Here is a 20,228-nt window from a genome sequence, read left to right on the forward strand (position 1 = left end):
GCTTAAACCAGCACCTCTTGGCTTTCAGAGTGCACGTTATCAGGAAGCTTGAATTGGAAATAAAGCTAGCACTTGAACCAGGTATTCCAGTATGAGATATGGGCATTCCAAGAAGTTTCCTTTTTAAAAAAAAATTATTTATTTATTTGAAAGTCAGAGGTATAGAGCAAGAGGGAGACAGAGAAAGAGGTCTTCCATCCTCTGGTTTACTCCCCAAAAGGCAGCAAAGGCCAGGGCTGAGCCAGGCCGAAGCCAGGAGCCAGGCCCTTCATTCTGGTCCCCTATGTGGGTGCAGGGGTCCATGAACAGGGAGCTGGATTGGAAGCGGAGCAGCCAGGATGTGAGCTGGTGCCCCTATGGGATGCTGGTGTTGTGGGCAGCAGCCCCACCTGCTACACAACGCCTGTCTCTCCACTCCCGCCCCGCCCGCAAGAGGCATATCTTAACTGCTGAACCAATTGTTCACTCTGGTTGTTTATTTTTTTATTAGCTTTTGAAAGTTCTTTATGTATTTTCTGGATGTAAGTCAGTTTTGAAAAAAACCGAGTATATGAGAATTGGGCCAAAGGCAGAAGGTATAATGAGATCAAAGAAAGAGGGACAAATCCAGGACTCCAGAGTGCAGCTTTGAGAGACTTACAGACAGAAGCATAATCTTGAGCAGCCACAAGATGACTGGATCCCCATGCCATGAAGCAGGAGAAGGGTTTTATTTTATTATTTTTTAAAGATTTATTTTATTTATTTGAAAGACAGAGTTACAGAGAGAGGTAGAGCCAGAGAGAGCGAGAGGTCTTCCATCCGCTGGTTCACTCCCTAAATGACCGCAATGGCTGGAGCTGCACCGATCTGAAGCCAGGAGCCAGGAGTTTCTTCTGGGTCTCCCACACAGGTGCAGGGGTCCAAGGACTTGGGCCATCTTGTACTGCTTCCCCAGGCTGTAGCAGAGAGCTAGACCAGAAGTAGAACAGCCAGGACTCGAACCAGCACCCACATGGGATGCTGGCGCTGCAGGCCAGGGCGTTAACCTGCTGCACCAAAGCACCGGGCCAAGGAGAAGGGTTTTACAGATAAAGTGGCCTGTGTCTAACTGGTGTGTATCTGGACTTTCTCAAGATATATTATGATTCTAGGTATCAGGTAAGTGACATTCCAAGCATCAGAGGCAGTTATCTTAATGACTTTGTTTGTGGCATAGGATTTGGAATGATTGTCTGGGTCTCCTAAAAGGCAAGATGGTGGATATGACCAAGATGGCCACTGTCATGTCAACCTGGATCCCGACAAGCCCTTCATTAGATACCCAATTTGAAAAAGATTTTCCTTATCAATGCCTTGTCTTTTCATATTTATTAGATAATGTATTTTGAAGAGAAGGTTTGAATTTTTTTAAAAAAATATTTATTTGTTTATTTGAAAGACAAAGTGACAGAGAGAGGAAGAGATAGAGAGAGTGCGCACTTCCATCTGCTGATTCACTCCCCAAATGGCTGCAACAGCCTGGTCTGGGCCAGGCTGAATCCAGGAGCCGGGAATCCCATCGCAGTCTCTCATGTGGCTCACAGGGGCCCAACACTTGGAGCATCTTCTGCTGCCTTCCCAGGTGCAGTCACAGGAAGCTAGAAGGGACCCAGGGCAGCCAGGACTCAAACCAGCACTCTGATATGAGACACTGGCATCACAAGCAGTGGCTTAACCACTCCACCACAGCACTGTTCTTAACTGTTGATACAGACCAATTTATTGATTTGATCTTTATGGAAAGTATTTCTGGTGTCTTAGGCAGCTTTTGCCCAACACAAAGGTTTTCTTGTGTTTTCTTCTAGAATTTTATTGTTTTAGGTTTTAAGTTTAGGTCTACAGTGCCTCTTCATTTAATTTTTGTATACAGTGTGAGGTATAGATCAAAGTTTAGCTTTTGCATATGAATATCCAGTTGTTCCAGCACCATTTGTTGAAAAGGCTGTGCTTTCTCCATTGAATTTCTCTTAGACCTTTGTCAAAAATAATCAAGGGACAGCACTGTGGCGCAGGAGGTTAAGCTGATGCTTGCCACGCTGGCATCCCACACTGGAGTGCCAGTTTCACTCCTGAATGTTCTACTTCCAATCCAGTTTCCTGCTGATGCACGATGGTTGAAGTACCCAGCTCTTGTCACTCCTGTGGGAGACCCAAATGGTGTTCCTAGCTCCTGGCTTCAGCCTGGTTCAGTCCTGGCTGTTGCAGCCATTTGGGGAGTTGAAACAGTGGATGGAACAGTTCTGTCTGTCTCTGCCTCTCTGTTGCTCTGCTTGTCAAATGAATAAATAAATAAATAAATAAATCTTTAAGTAAGAATCTCCTATTTGTCAAAAACAAACTAATCAGATAGTTTTTGGACTTGCTATTCTGTTCCACTGAGCTACTGGTTTATTTTTATGCCAATATCATATAGTCTTGATTATTATAACTATATAAGAAATTTTAAAATCCAGTAACAATATTGTTCAATTTTGCTTTTGATATTTAAAGTCATTTTGATTATACTGTGTCCTTTGTATTTCTGTAAGAATTTTAGAATTAGGTTGTGAAATTCTCCAAAAAAAAAAAAATCTGCTGGATTTTTCACTGGGATTACATTGCATCTATACATCAATTTTGAGAGAACAGATAGCTTTATCAATAGTATCTTTTTTATTTATCTAGATTTTCTTCCATTTGTCTCAGCAATGTTTTGTAGTTTCAATGTATAAGTCTTACATATCTTTTTTTTTATTTTTATTTATTTTTATTTTTTTTGACAGGCAGAGTGGACAGTGAGAGAGAGAGACAGAGAGAAAGGTCTTCCTTTTGTCAGATATTCCTAAATTTCATATTTATGCTATTGTAAATATTATTTATTAATTTCTACTTCTGCTAGTATAAGGAAACTAAGCTTACTTTTTGACTGTTTGCCCTCTTTATTCCACTATATATAACTATTTTGTAGGCTTAGAGAATCAGAAAACACACATGGGTGTGCTATCCAGGGCAAACAGGTTCAGGACTGCTGTCTGCAGTCATGTGCTGTGGTCTGCACAGATGTTGCTAACACCAGGTCACTTTCATTCATTTCTATTGCAAAAGTTTCTTCCAAGGAATGTATGGAATCTGGATTTCTCCTTGAATTTTCCACTTGTGCAAGCCCTGTTTTTTTTTTTTTTCTTCAATCTGTTTTTCAGATATCTTGAGCTCTCAGAGATAAAATGTTTTTTTATGTCTTCATTGTGTGTGCATCAAAGTCATAACATTTTAATTTGCCTTTAATGTCTACTGTCAACTTCAGAATCCCCAATTTACATATTGATGCACTCACCAAGCATTGTAACAGAAAATGTACCTCACCTAAGACCAAGAGCGGTGGGGAAGCAGTCCCCAGCATTCAGAGTTTCCCATTAGACTGTGGATATATCCCATGGCAGAATAGGTGGATGCATTTTGAGGAATCAGCACGCTCCTGTTGGTGGTGATCTAGCGGCTCAGCATCCGTTTTAGGTTTTCTGCAGACATGCCCCAAGTTGCTCAACAAAAGTTCCCGCTTGCTAACTGTTACCGCATTCCTAGTTGGCTTTACTATTTTCTGAAGTTGAGAGAAACCATTTTTTTCAGCCATTTTCCATTCCCTGTTCTGAAATGCAACCACCTCTATCTACCTCATGCATGACCCCCTCAGAAAAAGTGTTCAGAGCTTGGGCAAAGCACTTCTTACTCATTTTTGAGTTATTGGCCAAAGCATAGTCTAATCGGATATGACATTCTTTCATCAGCTGTGCTGTGGGGAGGTAAGCAGCCATCACCTGGTCCTGCTCACTGTCAAGTGCAAGCAGATGTCTGTAAGCTATCCACACAGGCCCTTAGGTCTCCTCAAGGTCGTAGCTTGGCTGAGATATCTTCTGGCACGTTCATTTTTTTGACCAGCCATGAGATAACATCCCGCTGCAGACACAGGATTTCTAGGATATAAATCCATCACCTTATGAGAAAGGCAGAAAAGTTAATTTGCTTTACTCAGTTCCACCAGTGTCCCTGTGGATCTGCAGGTACACAGTCCACATGGAAAGAATCTTTTCCTATTGCATGAGCTGTAAGCTTGCAGCACATTTTAAAAATCACAGTTATAATATGTCTCCCAACTAAAGACACTATCACATCCAGATTCTCTTGCAAGCCATGTTCAGACTCAAGGATGACAATTTTGCTAGGCTAATTATATATATATACACATATATATATATTTTCTTTTTCACCAACACATTTGCATTTCTTTTCTTTTTTTAAAGCAAATGACAAAAGACCCATTTACCAGCTTTACTTTTTTTTTTTTTTTAAAGATTTATTTCTTTGAAAGGCAGAACTACAGAGAGACAGAGAGGAGAGAACAATCTCCCATCTTCTGGTTCAATCCCAATGACCACAGCAGCCAGGGATGGGCCAGGCTAAAGCCAGGAGCTAAGAGTGTCTTCTCAATCTCCCACATAGCTGTGGGGGCCGAAGTACTTAGGCCATCTTTCACTGCCTTCCCAAGCATATCATCAGGGAGCAGGATCAGAACTGGAGCAGCCAGGGCTTGAACTGGCACCCACAGAGGATGCTGGCGTCTCAGGCAGAGGTTTAACCCACTATCCCACAACATCCGCCCCCAGCTTTACTTTTTTTTTTTTAATATTTATTTATATATTTGAAAGGCAGAGTTACAGAGAGGCAGAGGCAGAGAGATAGAGAGACACAGAGAGAGAGAGAGGAGAGAGGGAAAGAGAGAGAGAGAGAGAGAGAGAGAGAGAGGTCTTTCATCCACTGGGTCCCTCCCCAGATGGCCGCAATGGCCAGAGCTGCACTGATCCGAAGCCAGGAGCCAGGAGCTTCTTCCAGGTCTCCCACACAGGTGCAGGGGCTCAGGCACTTGGGCCATCTTCCACTGCTTTCCCAGGCCACAGCAGGGAAAGATCGGAAGTGGAGAGCAGGGACTCAAACCTATGCCCACATGGATGCCAGCACTGCAGATGGCGGCTTTACCCGCTGTACCACAGTGCTGGCCCCCAGCTTTACTTTTTTAAACTTAACCTTAAGATTACATATGTAAACAATTGTCAAAATTTACAAAATCACCAACATTCGTGCACTACTAGCAACATCTTTTATATTAAATTAGAAATGTGTTTACATGAAATGCATTAATATCTTTCACTAGTAAATACAGGGAAAAATTGACATTCCTTCTGTGGACGATTCGTCCTGGCAACGTCAGCGTCACAGCACGCTGACACGACTTGGCTCACGTTTCAAACACTATGGAGAAGCAGACCCATGCGGGTGTTAGTGTGCAATCTTGTCCTGCCACGACTTGAGAGTCAGAGCTCACCTTGGCTTATGTTTGATAGAAAAGCAACGCACATGTGGTGCTTCACAACAGTTTTAAAGACAAAATGTGGTCTTATTATGTGGTTTCCAAAAATTCAAAAGTCTATGACAAATAAGAGCTCCACTAAACCGTTTATAGATTAGGTACGACTGTACTAAAGGTCAAGTTCATTTGAAATCTTCATAAAATACTTCTGTTAATCCTGAAATGATACTTGTTAAAGTTTTAATACTTCTGTTAACTGTGGGTGTTGCATTGTTATCCAAGCATAGCAACTCTTCTTACTGTTTGTCATTAAGGACGTTAGCTGGCCGTCTTCCTCAACGTCTACTCTCTCTTGAGCGTTCTCAACAGTTCTCTTTGTAGTGATTTTTCTGCCAATAGCTATTTTAGTAAAAGCTGATATAGATCTCACGTTGCCCATCCCACTACCACCACGCGATGGAGAAGAGAATGAATAAGGCCTCAGCGATCCAGGGATCCAAATGGAGTAAATCCTGAGTCAAGTGAAGAAATTCACCTGCAGAAGATGGCAATCCTTTGAAGACAGAGAAACAGGACCCCTGGCTCTATTTGTCGTAGATGCCCCGTTTTGTGGCAGCTGACGACTCTCCATGTGCCTCAGCTCCTGATTTAAATGTCCTTTTGCTTCTTTCAATTCTCCGGATTTCATCTGGGTGCCTCTCCCGTGCCGGTTTTCCAAATGCCTTTCCAGCATCCTTGGCTGAGGCATGTCTCCACACGAATGGACTTCATGTAGTCCACCGTGTTTTCACAAGTTGTTGGAACAAGTCTGGGGACATGGACAGCCAGTGACAGGAAGGAGCGGGGCGCGGGCCCGGGAGGGCTTTCCTTTCTCTTTCGCCAACAACAAATAGGAAGTCTGTCTACTTTTGAAATTTGTTCTCAAATAGAAAACAGCAATTCCTGTCCTTCAGAGATAGTTTGAGAATTTTTCTTCTTGTGCTGTCAACATTTCCTGTGATTGTTTCATAGAAAATTTATTTGAGAGATAGAGTGTGACAGAGAGAGAGAGAGAGAGAGTGAGAGAGTGAGCGAGAGCTCTTCTGATGCGCTGGTTTCCTCCCTAAATGTCTGCAGTGGCTGGGACTGGACAGGACTGAAGCAAGGAGCTGGAAACTCAGTCCTGGGCTCCCACGCGAGTGGCATGACGTGAGCTGGGAGATAGCTAGCAAGGAGGAATGGAGGTTGCCAGCACCCCCGTGCAACCTCACCGGCACGGCAGCCCCACCTGCACCATCCAACCCCCACTCCCTTTTAATTCGATGGAAAACCACAGCTTCCCTGGTTTTTCAGCTTAGAACCAGTGCTGCTAAAAATGTCCACCATGGCTGCTGGCTGCCTCCGTGCCAATACCTTTAGCTCATTTAATTAGCTCATTAATGTCATAGTGGAATTACCATAGCAGACACATCTTGTACCAGATGCCATGACATTTCCAAGATTTCTAGAAAAAGATCAAGAAAATTGTTGGTACTCAGGCCCAAACCCCACTTCCTTTGTGTATCCAATTGAGCCCTGTCCCAGACACCAACCTATGCCTGCAGATCACATAATGGGGTGGTCTGGAATCTTGTTGAGTGCTGTCTTCAACATGCCCACTCCTTCCTGTGCATTTTTATTTTTTATATTTTTAAAGATTTATTTATTTGAAAGGCAGAGTTACAGAGAGAGGAGGGTGGGTAGGGGAAGAGACAGAGAAGTCTCCCATTCGCTGGTCCACTCCCCAAATGGCCACAATGGCCAGAGCTTTGACAGTCTGAAGTTAGGAGCCAGGAGCTTCTTCTGGGTCTCCCACATGGGTGCAGGGGCCCAAGGACTTGAGCCATCTTCTGCTGTTTTCCCAGGCCATAGCAGAGCGCTGGTTAGGAAGTGGAGCACCAGAACTCATACTGGTGCCCGTATGGGATACCGGCACTGCAGGTGGCGGCTTTACTGGCTACGCCACAGCGCCGGCCCCTAAATTCTTTTCTTGTGTTACAGACCAGAACCTGAGCCAGGAACCCAATTGCTTGGGCCATCACCACTGCCTTCCAGGGGCCGCCCTGGCAGGAAGCTGGAGCCTGCAGGTGGCTAAGGAGCCCTGAGAGTCAGATGTGTACTCTGCTGATGTGGCTTTGAAAAACCAAATGCTTCAAAACAGTGTATGTCCAACTTTAAGTTTTATTTTTTTAACAGTTAGTAGCTAGGATTCAGCTGTCTAGAGTGTCATAGGTTTTCTCTCCTAGAAGACAAATACAGCTTTTGTGACGTTTCCCAGTTGCTGGAGGAATCTTTCAGGTATTTTTCAAATAACCTTTTGTTGATTGGCTCCTCCCCATCAAGAATGCCAGGGGCCTTTTGCAGCACGAGGGCATCTGGCTACAAGGTGAGGACCTGCTTCCTACAGGTGGGCTGCTCTGTGACATCAAACTGTCAGACAAAGACAGTGAGCCAACCAGTACATGTCCTGAGAGAGGGAGGCCACTAATCTGCCCTCATTAGAAGTCATTGCTACTGGCCGGCGCCGCGGCTCACTAGGCTAATCCTCCGCCTAGCGGCGCCGGCACACCGGGTTCTAGTCCCGGTCGGGGCGCCGGATTCTGTCCCGGTTGCCCCTCTTCCAGGCCAGCTCTCTGCTGTGGCCAGGGAGTGCAGTGGAGGATGGCCCAGGTGCTTGGGCCCTGCACCCCAGGGGAGACCAGGAAAAGCACCTGGCTCCTGGCTCCTGCCATCGGATCAGCGCGGTACGCCGGCCGTAGCGCGCTGGCCGTGGCGGCCATTGGAGGGTGAACCAACGGCAAAAGGAAGACCTTTCTCTCTGTCTCTCTCTCTCACTGTCCACTCTGCCTGTCAAAAAAAAAAAAAAAAAAAAAGAAGTCATTGCTACTGGTCGGCACCACAGCTCAATAGGCTAATCCTCTGCAGACCGCCTGTGGCGCCGGCACACTGGGTTCTAGTCCCGGTCAGGGCGCCAGATTCTTTCCTGGTTGCCCCTCTTCCAGGCCAGCTCTCTGCTGTGGCCCGGGAGTGCAGTGGAGGATGGCCCAAGTGCTTGGGCCCTGCACCCCATGGGAGACCAGGAGAAGTACCTGGCTCCTGCCATCGGATCAGCGCAGTGCGCCGGCCACAGTGTGCTGGCTGCAGCGGCCATTGGGGGGTGAACCAACGGAAAAGGAAGACCTTTCTCTCTGTCTCTCTGTCTCTCTCTCTCACTGTCCACTCTGCCTGTCAAAAATAAAGGAAGGAAGGAAGGAAGGAAGTCAATTGCTACTGTTGCTGGTTGAGGTACTGCCTGATGCGCTTTTGCCTATGCTCCCGATTCCTGGCTCACTGTCCCCAGGGACCAGCAAGGGCCCCACGAGGCTGCACAGCCATCGGTGCACTGCGGGGCTGCCCAGCCTGGAATGCCGTCCTCTTTCTTGGATGTTGGGCACCACCTGGGCCTAAATTTGATTTTAATATATTGATAATGTGTGGTGCAACCTTGTTAAACTCACTTATATTTAGTAGATTTTAAAAAATAAAATCCATGAAAATTTCTACTTAGATAATTATGTTGTCTGCAAGTAAAGGCAGTTTTGTATCTACCTTTGAATACACATGCCTTTTCCTTTTCTCGAGTTACTGCACTGGCTACCTCCAATATAGTGTTTGATCAAAAGCTGTGTAAGTAGATATTCTCACCTTACTCTCTTTTTTGTAAGATTTATTTTATTTTACTTGAAAGTCAGAGTTCCACAGAGAGAGAAGAGAGGCAGAGAGAGGTCCTTCATCTGCTGGCTCACTCCCCAGTTGGCAGCCCGAGCTGTGCCGATCCGAAGGCAGGAGCCAGGAGCTTCTTCTGGGTCTCTCACACAGGTGCAGGAGCCCAAGGACTTGGGCCATCTTCCACTGCTTTCCCAGGGCATTGCAGAGAGCTGGATCGGAAGTGGAGCAGTCAGGACTCGAACTGGCGCCCATATGGGATGCCTGCACCACAGGCGACAGACTTACCCGCTAAGCCACAGCACCAGCCCCCTCACCTTACTCTTAATCATGGGAAAACATTTAGTCTTCATAATTGAATTTGATGTAAGCTGTAGATTTTTCCTTAATTTCCATAAGTTTTTCCATGATGTCCATGATCAGCTTGAGGAAGTTTCCTTCTATTCCTGGTTTACTGAAATGAATGTTGGTTTTTGTCAAAGGCGCTTCTGAGCCTGTTGATGCGATCATATAGTCTTTCCTATTTGAATTGTTAATATATTGAAATATATTAACAGATTTTCAAATGTTAAAGTAATCACATATTCCTGACATAACCCAGTTGGTCATTTATGGATTAAGTTTTTATGTATCATTTGGTTTGATTTCATAAAATTTTCTTCAAATTTTTTGCATCTTTGTTCCTGAGGGATTTTAGTTTGTAGTTTTCTTGTATCATTGCTTGGCCTTATAGAATGAGTTTGGAAGTATTCCAGCCTCTTCACTGAAACCATCTGGGCTTGGAGTTTTCTTTGTGGGAAAGTTTTAAAGTAAGAACTCAATTTCTCTTATAGGAACAGGGGTATTCCAATTACCTATTTCTTTTTGGGTGAGCTTTGGTAGTTTGTATCTTTCAAGGAATTTTTCCATGTCATAAAAGTTGTTGAATTTATTGGCACAAGTTTTTCATAATATTTCCTGATTTTCCTTTTTTTAACTTTTATTTAACAAATATAAATTTCCAAAGTACAGCTTATAGATTACCATGGCTTCCCCCACTCCATAACTTCCCTCCCGCCCGCAACCCTCCCAACTCCTGCTCCCACTCCCATTCCATTCACGTCAAGATTCATTTTCAATTATCTTTATATACAGAAGATCAATTTAGTATATATTAAGTAAAGATTTCAACAGTTTGCACCCACACAGAACATAAAGTGTAAAATACTGTTTGAGTACTAGTTATAGCATTAATTCACATTGAACAACACATTAAAGACAGAGATCCTACATGAGGAGTAAGTGCATAGTGACTTCTGTTGTTGACTTAACAAATTGACACTCTTGTTTATGGCATCAGTAATCTCCCTAGGCTCTAGTCATGAGCTGCCAAGGCCATGGAAGCCTTTTGAGTTCACCAACTTTGATCTTATTTAGACAAGGTCATAGTCAAAGTGGAGGTACCTCCTTCTTTGATGGTCTTTGATGGCCCATTCTTTCTACCGGGATCTCACTCGTGGAGATCTTTCATTTAGGTGTTTTTTTTTTTTTTTTTTTTTTTTTTTTTTTTTCCGAGTGTCTTGGCTTTCCATGCCTAAAATACTCTCATGGGCTCTTCAGCCAGATCCGAATGTCTTAAGGGCTGATTCTGAGGCCAGAGTGCTGTTTAGGACATCTGCCATTCTATGAGTCTGCTGTGTATCCCGCTTCCCATGTTGGATCGTTCTCTCCCTTTTTTATTCTATCAGTTAGTATTAGCAGACACTAGTCTTGTTTATGTGATCCCTTTGACTCTTAGACCTATCAGTATGATCAAATGTGAACTGAAATTGATCACTTTGACTGGTGAGATGGCATTGGTACATGCCATCTTGATGGGATTGAATTAGAATCCCCTGGCACATTTCTAACTGATTTTCCTTTTAATACCTGTACAATCTGTAGTGATGACACCTCTCCTTCCTAAAATTGAATATTTTCTCTTATTTCTAATCAGTCTGGGTAGAGGTTTATCAATTTTAGTGATCTCAAAGGAAAAAAACACATGCTTTTGATTTTATTGATTTTTTTCTTCTTTTCTTTTTATTTTCCATTTCATGGCTTTCTGCTCTGATCATCGCTACTTTTTTATTCTTCCTTCATGTTTCATTTCTCTTGTTTTTCTATTTTATATTCCCTTTGCAGCTTTATTGAGGCATATTTAAGGTATACAACTTGACCATACATTCACTGCAATCAAGCTAACCTGTTTACATCTTCTTTTCTTTCTTTGTGTGCGTGTGGTGAGAGGTTTTAGGATTTTAGAAGACGGAGAGGAGGCAGCTAGTTATGAGTAGAGAAGAGTATTTTAGGGGGAACTGCGTGAGGGGTTGGAGGTAAGGAGAGAGTGGGGTTGAGCCTGCCTGGACAGAGAGAAAGGGCTTGGAGCCAGGCTGCATTCCTTTGCACAGTCCCTTCTCCCTGCTTGTTGGGGAGGTGCTGAGTGCCACATGACCCCTGGTAAGGTGTGAGGAGGGTGAGCAGAAAGGCTGTTAGGGTGCACTGTCCTGGCAGTTTGGAAGGTCCCCAGTGCAGGGCTTTCCCGAGCAATAAGCATTCTACTAGCCTGTCGTTATCTACCTGCGCCCAGTTTCCGCAGGCTTGGGGGTTCAGGCCCAGTGCCCTCATGGTAAGAACACTTAGGAGCCGGTGCCGCGGCTCACTAGGCTAATCCTCCGCCTTGCGGCGCCGGCACACCGGGTTCTAGTCCCGGTTGGGGCACCGGATTCTGTCCCGGTTGCCCCTCTTCCAGGCCAGCTCTCTGCTTGGGCCCTGCACCCCATGGGAGACCAGGAAAAGCACCTGGCTCCTGCCATCGGATCAGCGCGGTGCGCTGGCCGCAGCACGCCGGCCGCGGCGGCCATTGGAGGGTGAACCAACGGCAAAAGGAAGACCTTTCTGTCTCTCTCACTGTCCACTCTGCCTGTCAAAAAAAAAAAAAAAAAAAAAAAAGAACACTTAAGACGGCCCCTCCTAGCAACTCTCCAGTATACTGCATTATTAACTGTCGTCACATTGTTGTACGTTACCTCTCCAGAACTTAGTCCTCTCGCAAAACTGAAACTTGCTGCCCCTTGACTGACATCTCCCCACTCCCGCCTTCTCCTTAGCTCCTGGGAACAGGAGCTCACACTCTGTGTGAGTTTGAGTATTTTAGATTCAGCAAAGCAGTGAAATCATGCAGTCATTGCCTTTCTGCACTTGGCTTGTTTCTCTTAACATAACGTCCTGCAGGTTCATCCATGTTGTTGCAAATGTGTGATTTCTTCCTTTTCAAAGGGTAAAAAGATTCTATTGTGTGTGCACATGTGTGTGTGTCGTATTTTCTTTAGCATTTATCCAATTATGGGTATTCATGTCGTTTCCATATCTTGGTTATTGTGAATGACACTGAAGTGAACATGGAAGAACAAATATTTCTTCAAGGTCTTGATTTTGGGGGGCGGCGCTGTGGCATAGTAGGTTAGGTCTCTGTCAGTGGCTCCAGCATCCCATATGGGCACTGGTTCAATTCCCGGTACTCCACTTCCAATCCAGCATCCGTGCTGATGGCCTGGAAAAGCAGAAGATGGCCCAATTGCTTGGGTCCCTGTACCTACATGGAAAGACCTGGAAGAAGCTCCTGGCTCCTGGCTTTGAATTGGCTCAGCTCCAGCCATTGTGGCCATTTTGGTAGTATAACAGCAGATGGGAGACCTCTCTCCCTGTCTCTTCCTCTCTCTGTCTGTAACTCTGCCTCTCAAATAAATAGATCAATGAATCTTAAAAAATATTAATTTCACTTCCTCTGGATATATAACCAGAAGTGGGAAAGTGGGGTTATCACAAATTAGTTCTAATTTTAATTTTTTAAGGAACCTCCAAACTGTTTTCTATAACAGCTGTACCAATTTGCATTCTCACCAACCTAGGACAAGGGCTTCCTTTTCTCTTGCATCCTTGCCAGCACTTGTTTTTCATCTTTCTGATAACAGTTATCCTCACTGGTGTGAGGAGAGACCTCATTGTGGTTTTGATTTGCATTTTTCTGATGATTAGGGATGTGGAGCACCTTTTCGTGTACCTGTTAGCCATATGTCAGTCTTCATTTAAGAAATATCTGTTCAAATCTTTTGCCCACTTTTTATTGAGGATCTTTGTGTTTGCTTTGATTTGTTTGCTATTGAGTTGTATGAGTTCCTTATATATCTTGGACTTACCCCCTCATCAGACATATGGTTCAAAAATATTTTCTCCCAATCTTTGGGTGGTCTCTTCACCTTGTTGAAAGTGTCTTTGCTGTGTGGAAGCTTTTTAGTTTGAGGCAATCTCATTCTCCAGCCCACCCCCTCTTCTGTTGCCTATGCTTTTGGTATCATTCACGGCCCAGATCGAGGTGAAGAGGTTTTCTCTTATGTTTTCTTCAGGAAGTTTTACAATTGGAGGTCTGAGTTGATTTTTGCATGTGGTCTGAGATGCAGGTCTGGTTTCATTCGTCTGCACGTGGACATTCAATTTCTAGCACCATGTACTGAAGAGATTACCCTGTCCTTATTGTATGTTCTCAGTGCTCTTGTTGAAGATCAGTTGGCTGTAGATGTACAGATGTATTTCTGGGCTTTCTATTCTGTTCCACTGACCTGAATGTCTGGTTTTATGCTAGTACCATGCCATTTTAATAACTGTAGCTGAAATCAGGAAGTGTGATGGTTCCAGTTTTGTTCTTCTTGCTCAAGAGTCCTTTGGATATTCTGGGTCTTTTCTGTTGTCATGTAAAGAATGCCATTGGAATTTTAGTAAGGATTGTATTAAATCTGATCTAGATCACCTTGAGAAGTATGGACATTTTAACAGTATTTATTTGGTGGACACGGAATGTCTTCCCATTTATCTGTATCTTTAATTTCCTTCAATCGGTTATGATTTTCAGGTACAAATCCTTAACCTTGTTATGGTTTGAACAGTATTTGCTCCCCCCAACTTATGCAGATGCCTAAACCTCAGAGTTTTATGTTAATAGTTGGTGGATGTGTCCTGGTCTAATTCCAGCATCTTGCAGGGGCTGTCCTTAGGCCCCTGCCCTCAGAAGGCACTCCTGCCACAGGGTTGGTTGTATGCGCTGGGTCTGCCCTAGTCATTCTGATTGCTGGCTTGCCGTGTGGTTTTCCCTCTGCTAACCTCCAGCCTCACCAGAAGCCTGCACCGATGCAGCTGTTTGACCTGTACCGTGAACCTGCACCAAGGCAGCCGTTTGACCTGTACTGTGAACCTCCGAACCTGTAAGCCACAATAAACTTGTTTCCCTCCTAAGTTACTTCTCACAGGTATTTTAGTTAGTCATGGAAAGCTGGCTGATAGAAACCTCTATTAGTTAACCTTATTCCTAGGTACTTTGTTCTTTTTGTTACTGTTGTAAATGGGATTGTTTTCTTATTTCTTAATTTTCTTTCTGTATAGTTTGTTGTTCTTGCATAGAAATATGATTGATTTCTATATGTTGATTTTTATATCTGGTAACCTTACTCCTGAGCTTTTTGTTAAGTCTTTGGTGTTTTCTCTAAATATGATCATACCATCTCCAAACAAACAGAATTTTACTCTGTCCTCTCTGATTTCAATGTCATTTATTTATTCTCTTTTTTTTTTTTTTTTTTTGACAGGCAGAGAGAGAGACAGAGAGAAAGGTCTTCCTTTGCCATTGGTTCACCCTCCAGTGGCCGCCGCGGCTGGCGTGCTGCGGCCAGCACACCGCGCTGATCCGAAGCCAGGAGCCAGATGCTTTTCCTGGTCTCCCAGGCGGGTGCAGGGCCCAAGGACTTGGGCCATCCTCCACTGCACTCCCGGGCCATAGCAGAGAGCTGGCCTGGAAGAGGGGCAACCGGGACAGAATCCGGCGCCCCGACCGGGACTAGAACCTGGTGTGCTGGCGCCGCAAGGCAGAGGATTAGCCTAGTGAGCCATGGTGCCGGCCTATTTATTTTTCTTGACTAAGCACTCCGGTTAGGGCTTCCAGTACAGTGTTGGAAAGAATGGTGGGGGCAGTCATCCTCGCCTCGCACCAGATCTCAGAAGGAAAGTTTCAGTCTCTTCCCATTGATGAGGATGCTAGTGTGGGCTTTTCACATATTTCTTTGTTGAGGTAAATCCCTTCTATACCGATTTTTTTTTTTTTTTGACAGGCAGAGTGGACAGTGAGAGAGAGAGAGAGAAAGGTCTTCCTTTGCCGTTGGTTCACCCTCCAATGGCCGCCGCTGCAGCCGGCGCACCGCGCTGATCCGATGGCAGGAGCCAGGAGCCAGGTGCTTTTCCTGGTCTCCCATGGGGTGCAGGGCCCAAGCACCTGGGCCATCCTCCACTGCACTCCCTGGCCACAGCAGAGAGCTGGCCTGGAAGAGGGGCAACCGGGACAGAATCCGGCGCCCCAACCGGGACTAGAACCTGGTGTGCCGGCGCCGCAAGGTGGAGGATTAGCCTAGTGAGCCACGGCGCCGGCCCCCTTCTATACCGATTTTATTGAGAGGTTTAAACGTGAGTACATGTTGAACTTTGCTGAAGATGTTTTCTATATCTATTGAGAGGATCATTTTTTTTTCTTTCCTTTTTTGATGTACACTGATTTACATATGTTGCAATGAAGCTCAGGAATGAATAAATAAAGAATAAAAATAACCCCCATGCATCATTATGTTTGATCCTTTCAGTGTGCTGCCGAATTTGGTTTGCTATTGAATTTGTGTTTTTTTTTTCATTGCTTTTGTGTTCATGAGGGATACTGAGCTGTAGCTTTCTTGTAGGGTCTCTGTCTGCTTTGGTACCAGGGTAATACTGCCTTCATTGCATGAGTTTGGAAGTATTCCTTCTTCTAATTTTCAGAGGAATTTAAGAAGGATTGGTATTAGTTCTTTAAATTTTTTTTGTGGAATCTATCCATGAAGCCTGAAACTTTTATTTGTTGGAAGATTTTTTATTATTGATTTGATCTCCTCTCCTGTTATCAATCTATTCAGGCTTTCTTTTTATTCTTGGTTCAGTTTTGGTAGGTTTGTATATACCTAGAAATTAATCCTTTACTTCTGGGTTTACAACTTGTTGTCATGTAGTTGTTCATAATAATTCCTTATAGGCCTTTTAATTTATGAAGCATATCTTCTTCTGTCTCCTCATTTATTTCTGATTTTATTTATATGAGTCTTCAGTTTTCTCAGTCTTGCTAAGGGTTTGTCAGTTTAGCTTTAAAAAAACAATTTTTAGGCCGGCGCCGCGGCTCACTAGGCTAATCCTCCGCCTAGCGGCGCCGGCACACCGGGTTCTAGTCCCGGTCGGGCGCCGGATTCTGTCCCGGTTGCCCCTCTTCCAGGCCAGCCCTCTGCTGTGGCCAGGGAGTGCAGTGGAGGATGGCCCAGGTGCTTGGGCCCTGCACCCGCCTGGGAGACCAGGAAAAGCACCTGGCTCCTGGCTCCTGCCATCGGATCAGCGCGGTGCGCCGGCCGCAGCGCGCCGGCCGCGGCAGCCATTGGAGGGTGAACCAACGGCAAAGGAAGACCTTTCTCTCTCTCTCTCTCACTGTCCACTCTGCCTGTCAAAAAAAAAAAAAAAAACAAACACAAAACAAAAAACAAAAAACAAACAAAAAAACCAATTTTTAGTTTTGTTGATTTCCTTCTATTTTTTTCAATTCTCTACTTATTTTTACTCTGATCTATATTATTTCCTTTCTTCTGCTAATTTTGGATTTGGTTTCTTCTTTTTCTAGTGTAAATTTAAGTTGTTTATTTGAGATCATTTTACTTTTTTAATATAGGCATTTATCAATATAAACTTCTAATTCCTTTTTTTTTGCCATTTCCCATAGATTTTGGTATGCTGTATCTTCATTTGTCTGAAAGTGCTTTTTTATTTTTCAAGATTTATTTTATGTATTTGAAAGAGTTATATATATATAGAGAGAGAGACAGAGAGAGAAGCCTTCCATCTGCTGGTTCACTCCTCAAATGGCCTCAATGGGCAAAGCTGAACCAATCTGAAGCCAGGAGCCAGGAGCTTCTTCTGAGTCTCCCAAAGTGGGCCATCCTCTGCTGCTTTCCCAGGTGCATTAGCAGGGAGCTGGAACAGAAGGGGAGTAGCCAGGACTCAAACTGGTACCTATATGCGATGCTGGAGCTGCAAGCCGGGGCTTTAACCCACTGTGCCACAGTGCTAGCCACTCAAAATGCTTTTTAAATTCTCTTTTCATTTCCTCTTTGACCCATTAGTTGTTCAAGAGTGTGTTGTTAAGTTTCCACATATTTATGAATTTTCTGGTTTTCTTTCTGATGATGAATTTCCCCTAAAGAGAATGCAGGGTCTCCAAAAAGAAACACTTCTGAGTCTTATCTGAAAATGGCCACACAGAGCTATTCACCTTATCTACCAGGCCAGTTTGACTTGGGTGATGTGCACTAAGGGTCTGTTTTGTCATAGCAGCATGGAGCAACCTTGTGCAATCCTTTGTTCTTTATCCATACATTTCAGATCCATTCCCAGAAATGCCATCCTTAAAGTTAATCAGTAACCCTCTTTTCAACAACCTCTTTTCAGAAAAAATATTCTTCCTTTCTCTGAAGATGGTTTAACCAATTATATTCTAATCTCTAACCATTTAGAAATTTGCCCTCTCCCTACCTAGAGCACACCTTTTTAAGCCAAAACAGTGTATGCTTACTGTAAAGATACATACATTCCAACTGGAATTCGACCACTTTGGAACTCTTCTCATGACTCATTGGAACTCACTGGCCTTGAGTTTCCTGGACCTAGGTCATCCGTATTCTTTCCTGAATAAACCTATTAACCACTTTTACAGATCCTGTTTATTCCAGTCAGGATTCCTGTTATTGACTTTTAGTTTCATTCCCTTGTGGTTGAAAAAGAAATTTGAGCCAGCGCTGTGGCGCAGCAGGTTAAAGCCCTGGCCTGAAGTGCCAGCATCCCATAAGGGCGCTGGTTCTAGTCAAATAAATAAATCTTTAAAAAATTTTTAAAAAGCTGGCCCCGCGGCTCAATAGGCTAATCCTCCACCTAGCAGCGCCGGCACACCGGGTTCTAGTCCCGGTCGGGGTACCAGATTCTGTCCCTGTTGCCCCTCTTCCAGGCCAGCTCTCTGCTGTGGCCCGGGAGTGCAGTGGAGGATGGCCCAAGTGCTAGGGTCCTGCACCCCATGGGAGACCAGGAGAAGCACCTGGCTCCTGCCTTCCGATCAGCGCGGTGTGCCAGCCGTGGCGGCTATTGGAGGGTGAACCAACAGCAAAGGAAGACCTTTCTCTCTGTCTCTCTCTCTCTCTCTCACTGTCCACTCTGTCTGAAAAAAAAAAAAAAAAAGAAAAGAAAAAGAAATTTGAAATGATATTGATCTTAAATTTGTTAGGACTTGTTTTGTTACCTAACATTTGATTTATCCTAGAGAATGTTCCATGCACACTTGAAAAGAATGTGTATTTTTCCACTGTTGGGTAGAAAGTTATATGGAGCTTTTCTATGTCTGTTATAACCTTTTGGTCTGTGGTCTTCAGTTAGCTGTTTCTTCACTGATTTTATGTTCATATGTTCTATTCATTATTGTAAGTGGGCTATTGTAGTTCCATACTATAATTGTATTGCTATCAATTCTGTCTTCAGATCTGTCAATATTTTATTTGTGTACTTAAGTGATCTGATGTTCAGTGCATATATATTTATAATTATTATACAAGGGTACTTCAAAAAACTTGAGGAAAAATGAAATGAAAAGATCTTTATTTTGGGGCCGGCACTGTGGTGCAGTGGGCAAAGCTGCTGCCTGTGTGCCAGCATCCCATATGGGTGCCAGTTTGAATCCCAGCTGCTCCACTTCTGATCCAGCTCTCTGCCATGGCCTGGGAAAGCAGTAGAAAATGGCCCAAGTCCTGGGACCCCTGCACCTGCGTGGGAAGACCCAGCTCCTGGCTCCTGGCTTCAGATTGGTGCAGCTCCAGCCATTGCGGCCAATTGGAGAGTGAACCAGTGGATGGAAGTTCTCTCTCTCTACCTCTCCTCTTCTCTCTGTGTAACTCTGACTTTCAAATAAATAAATAAATAAATAAATCTTTTAAAAAGTTGTTTTGCACCAAAATAACTTATGTTTAATTCTATTTTCTACAAACCTTTTGAAGTTTTCTTAGATCATCCTGTTGAATTGACCCTTTTATCGTTAAATAATGGCTTTTATTCCTCTAGAGACAATTTTACACTTAAAGTCTATTATCTGATACAAGTGTAACCACTTTTTCTTCCTTTTAGTCACCATTTACATGAAATATCTCTTTGTGGACCTTCAATTTCAGATTATATGTACCTTTTAATCTAAAGTGAGTCAGTTGTGGGAAGCTTTTCATTGAATCTTATGTGTTTAAGTCCACTCAGGTAATATATGTCTCCTGATTAGTGAGTTTAATCTGTTGGGCATTGCCTAAAATCTCCATTACAATATGGCACCTGGCAGATGTTCAAGGGGCGTGTCTGCGGCTGCTGCGGTTAAGCTACGTAAGATCAGAACACTGGCAGGAATAGGTCCGCTTTAGTTTAGGACACATGGACAGTGCATGATCCCTATACTTTGCTTAAGGTGCCCCTGTGCGTGCTCCACCCATGCCTGCATGACCTTTTCACTGATTGGCTCCCCTACTGCGCATGTCTTTTGTAAGCTTTCTAAACCTTAATACTTCTTCAATAAAGCGGTTCCTGCTTCCACAGAATTCATGGGTGCTTGTGGTGTGTTCCTGACCCGTCGACCTTACCTCTCCTGTTCGCCTTGTTGGGGAGTGTCTGTACTGGCCCCTGCTGGTCAGGGGCCAGCCTTGGGGTTTGAGACTCCAACATTAATCCATTTACATTTAAAGTAATTATTGAAAAGTAAGAACTTACTATTGCCATTTTGTTCATTGTTTTCTACTTTGCAGTTGTTCTGGTCCTTTCTTCTTCTCTTGCTGTTCTTCTTAGTTATTTCATGTTTGTTCATAGTGATTTTCCTTTATTCTTTATCTTTTGTCTATCCATGATAAATCTTTTCCTTGTGGAGAACTTGAGGCTTGCATAAAATACCTTGGGGCTATAGCCTTTTATTTTTAGGTGATAACAGTTTAACTTCAGTTAC

General features: G+C 43.9%; 1 protein-coding gene and 1 pseudogene across 3 annotated transcripts in view; one reads left to right on the forward strand and one right to left on the reverse strand.

Moving 5' to 3' along the window:
• ST7L (suppression of tumorigenicity 7 like) overlaps positions 1-20,228 on the forward strand; it is a 229,180-nt gene that overhangs the window by 158,210 nt on the left and 50,742 nt on the right. Inside the window, exon 16 of one of the 3 annotated variants that reach the window (XM_051857376.2) lies at positions 14,267-14,380. The exons of the other annotated variants lie outside the window; for them this stretch is intronic. Within the exon in view, the coding sequence (XP_051713336.2) occupies positions 14,267-14,365 (99 nt within the window). The 3' untranslated portion in view covers positions 14,366-14,380. Of the gene's footprint in view, positions 1-14,266; positions 14,381-20,228 lie in introns of those variants that run through there. 3 annotated transcript variants of the gene reach the window in all.
• Positions 3,020-3,661, reverse strand: LOC100356203 (cell division cycle protein 16 homolog pseudogene; annotated as a pseudogene).

Source organism: Oryctolagus cuniculus, chromosome 7 (genome assembly GCF_964237555.1).
Source record: "Oryctolagus cuniculus chromosome 7, mOryCun1.1, whole genome shotgun sequence".
Classification (NCBI taxonomy): Eukaryota; Metazoa; Chordata; class Mammalia; order Lagomorpha; family Leporidae; genus Oryctolagus; species Oryctolagus cuniculus.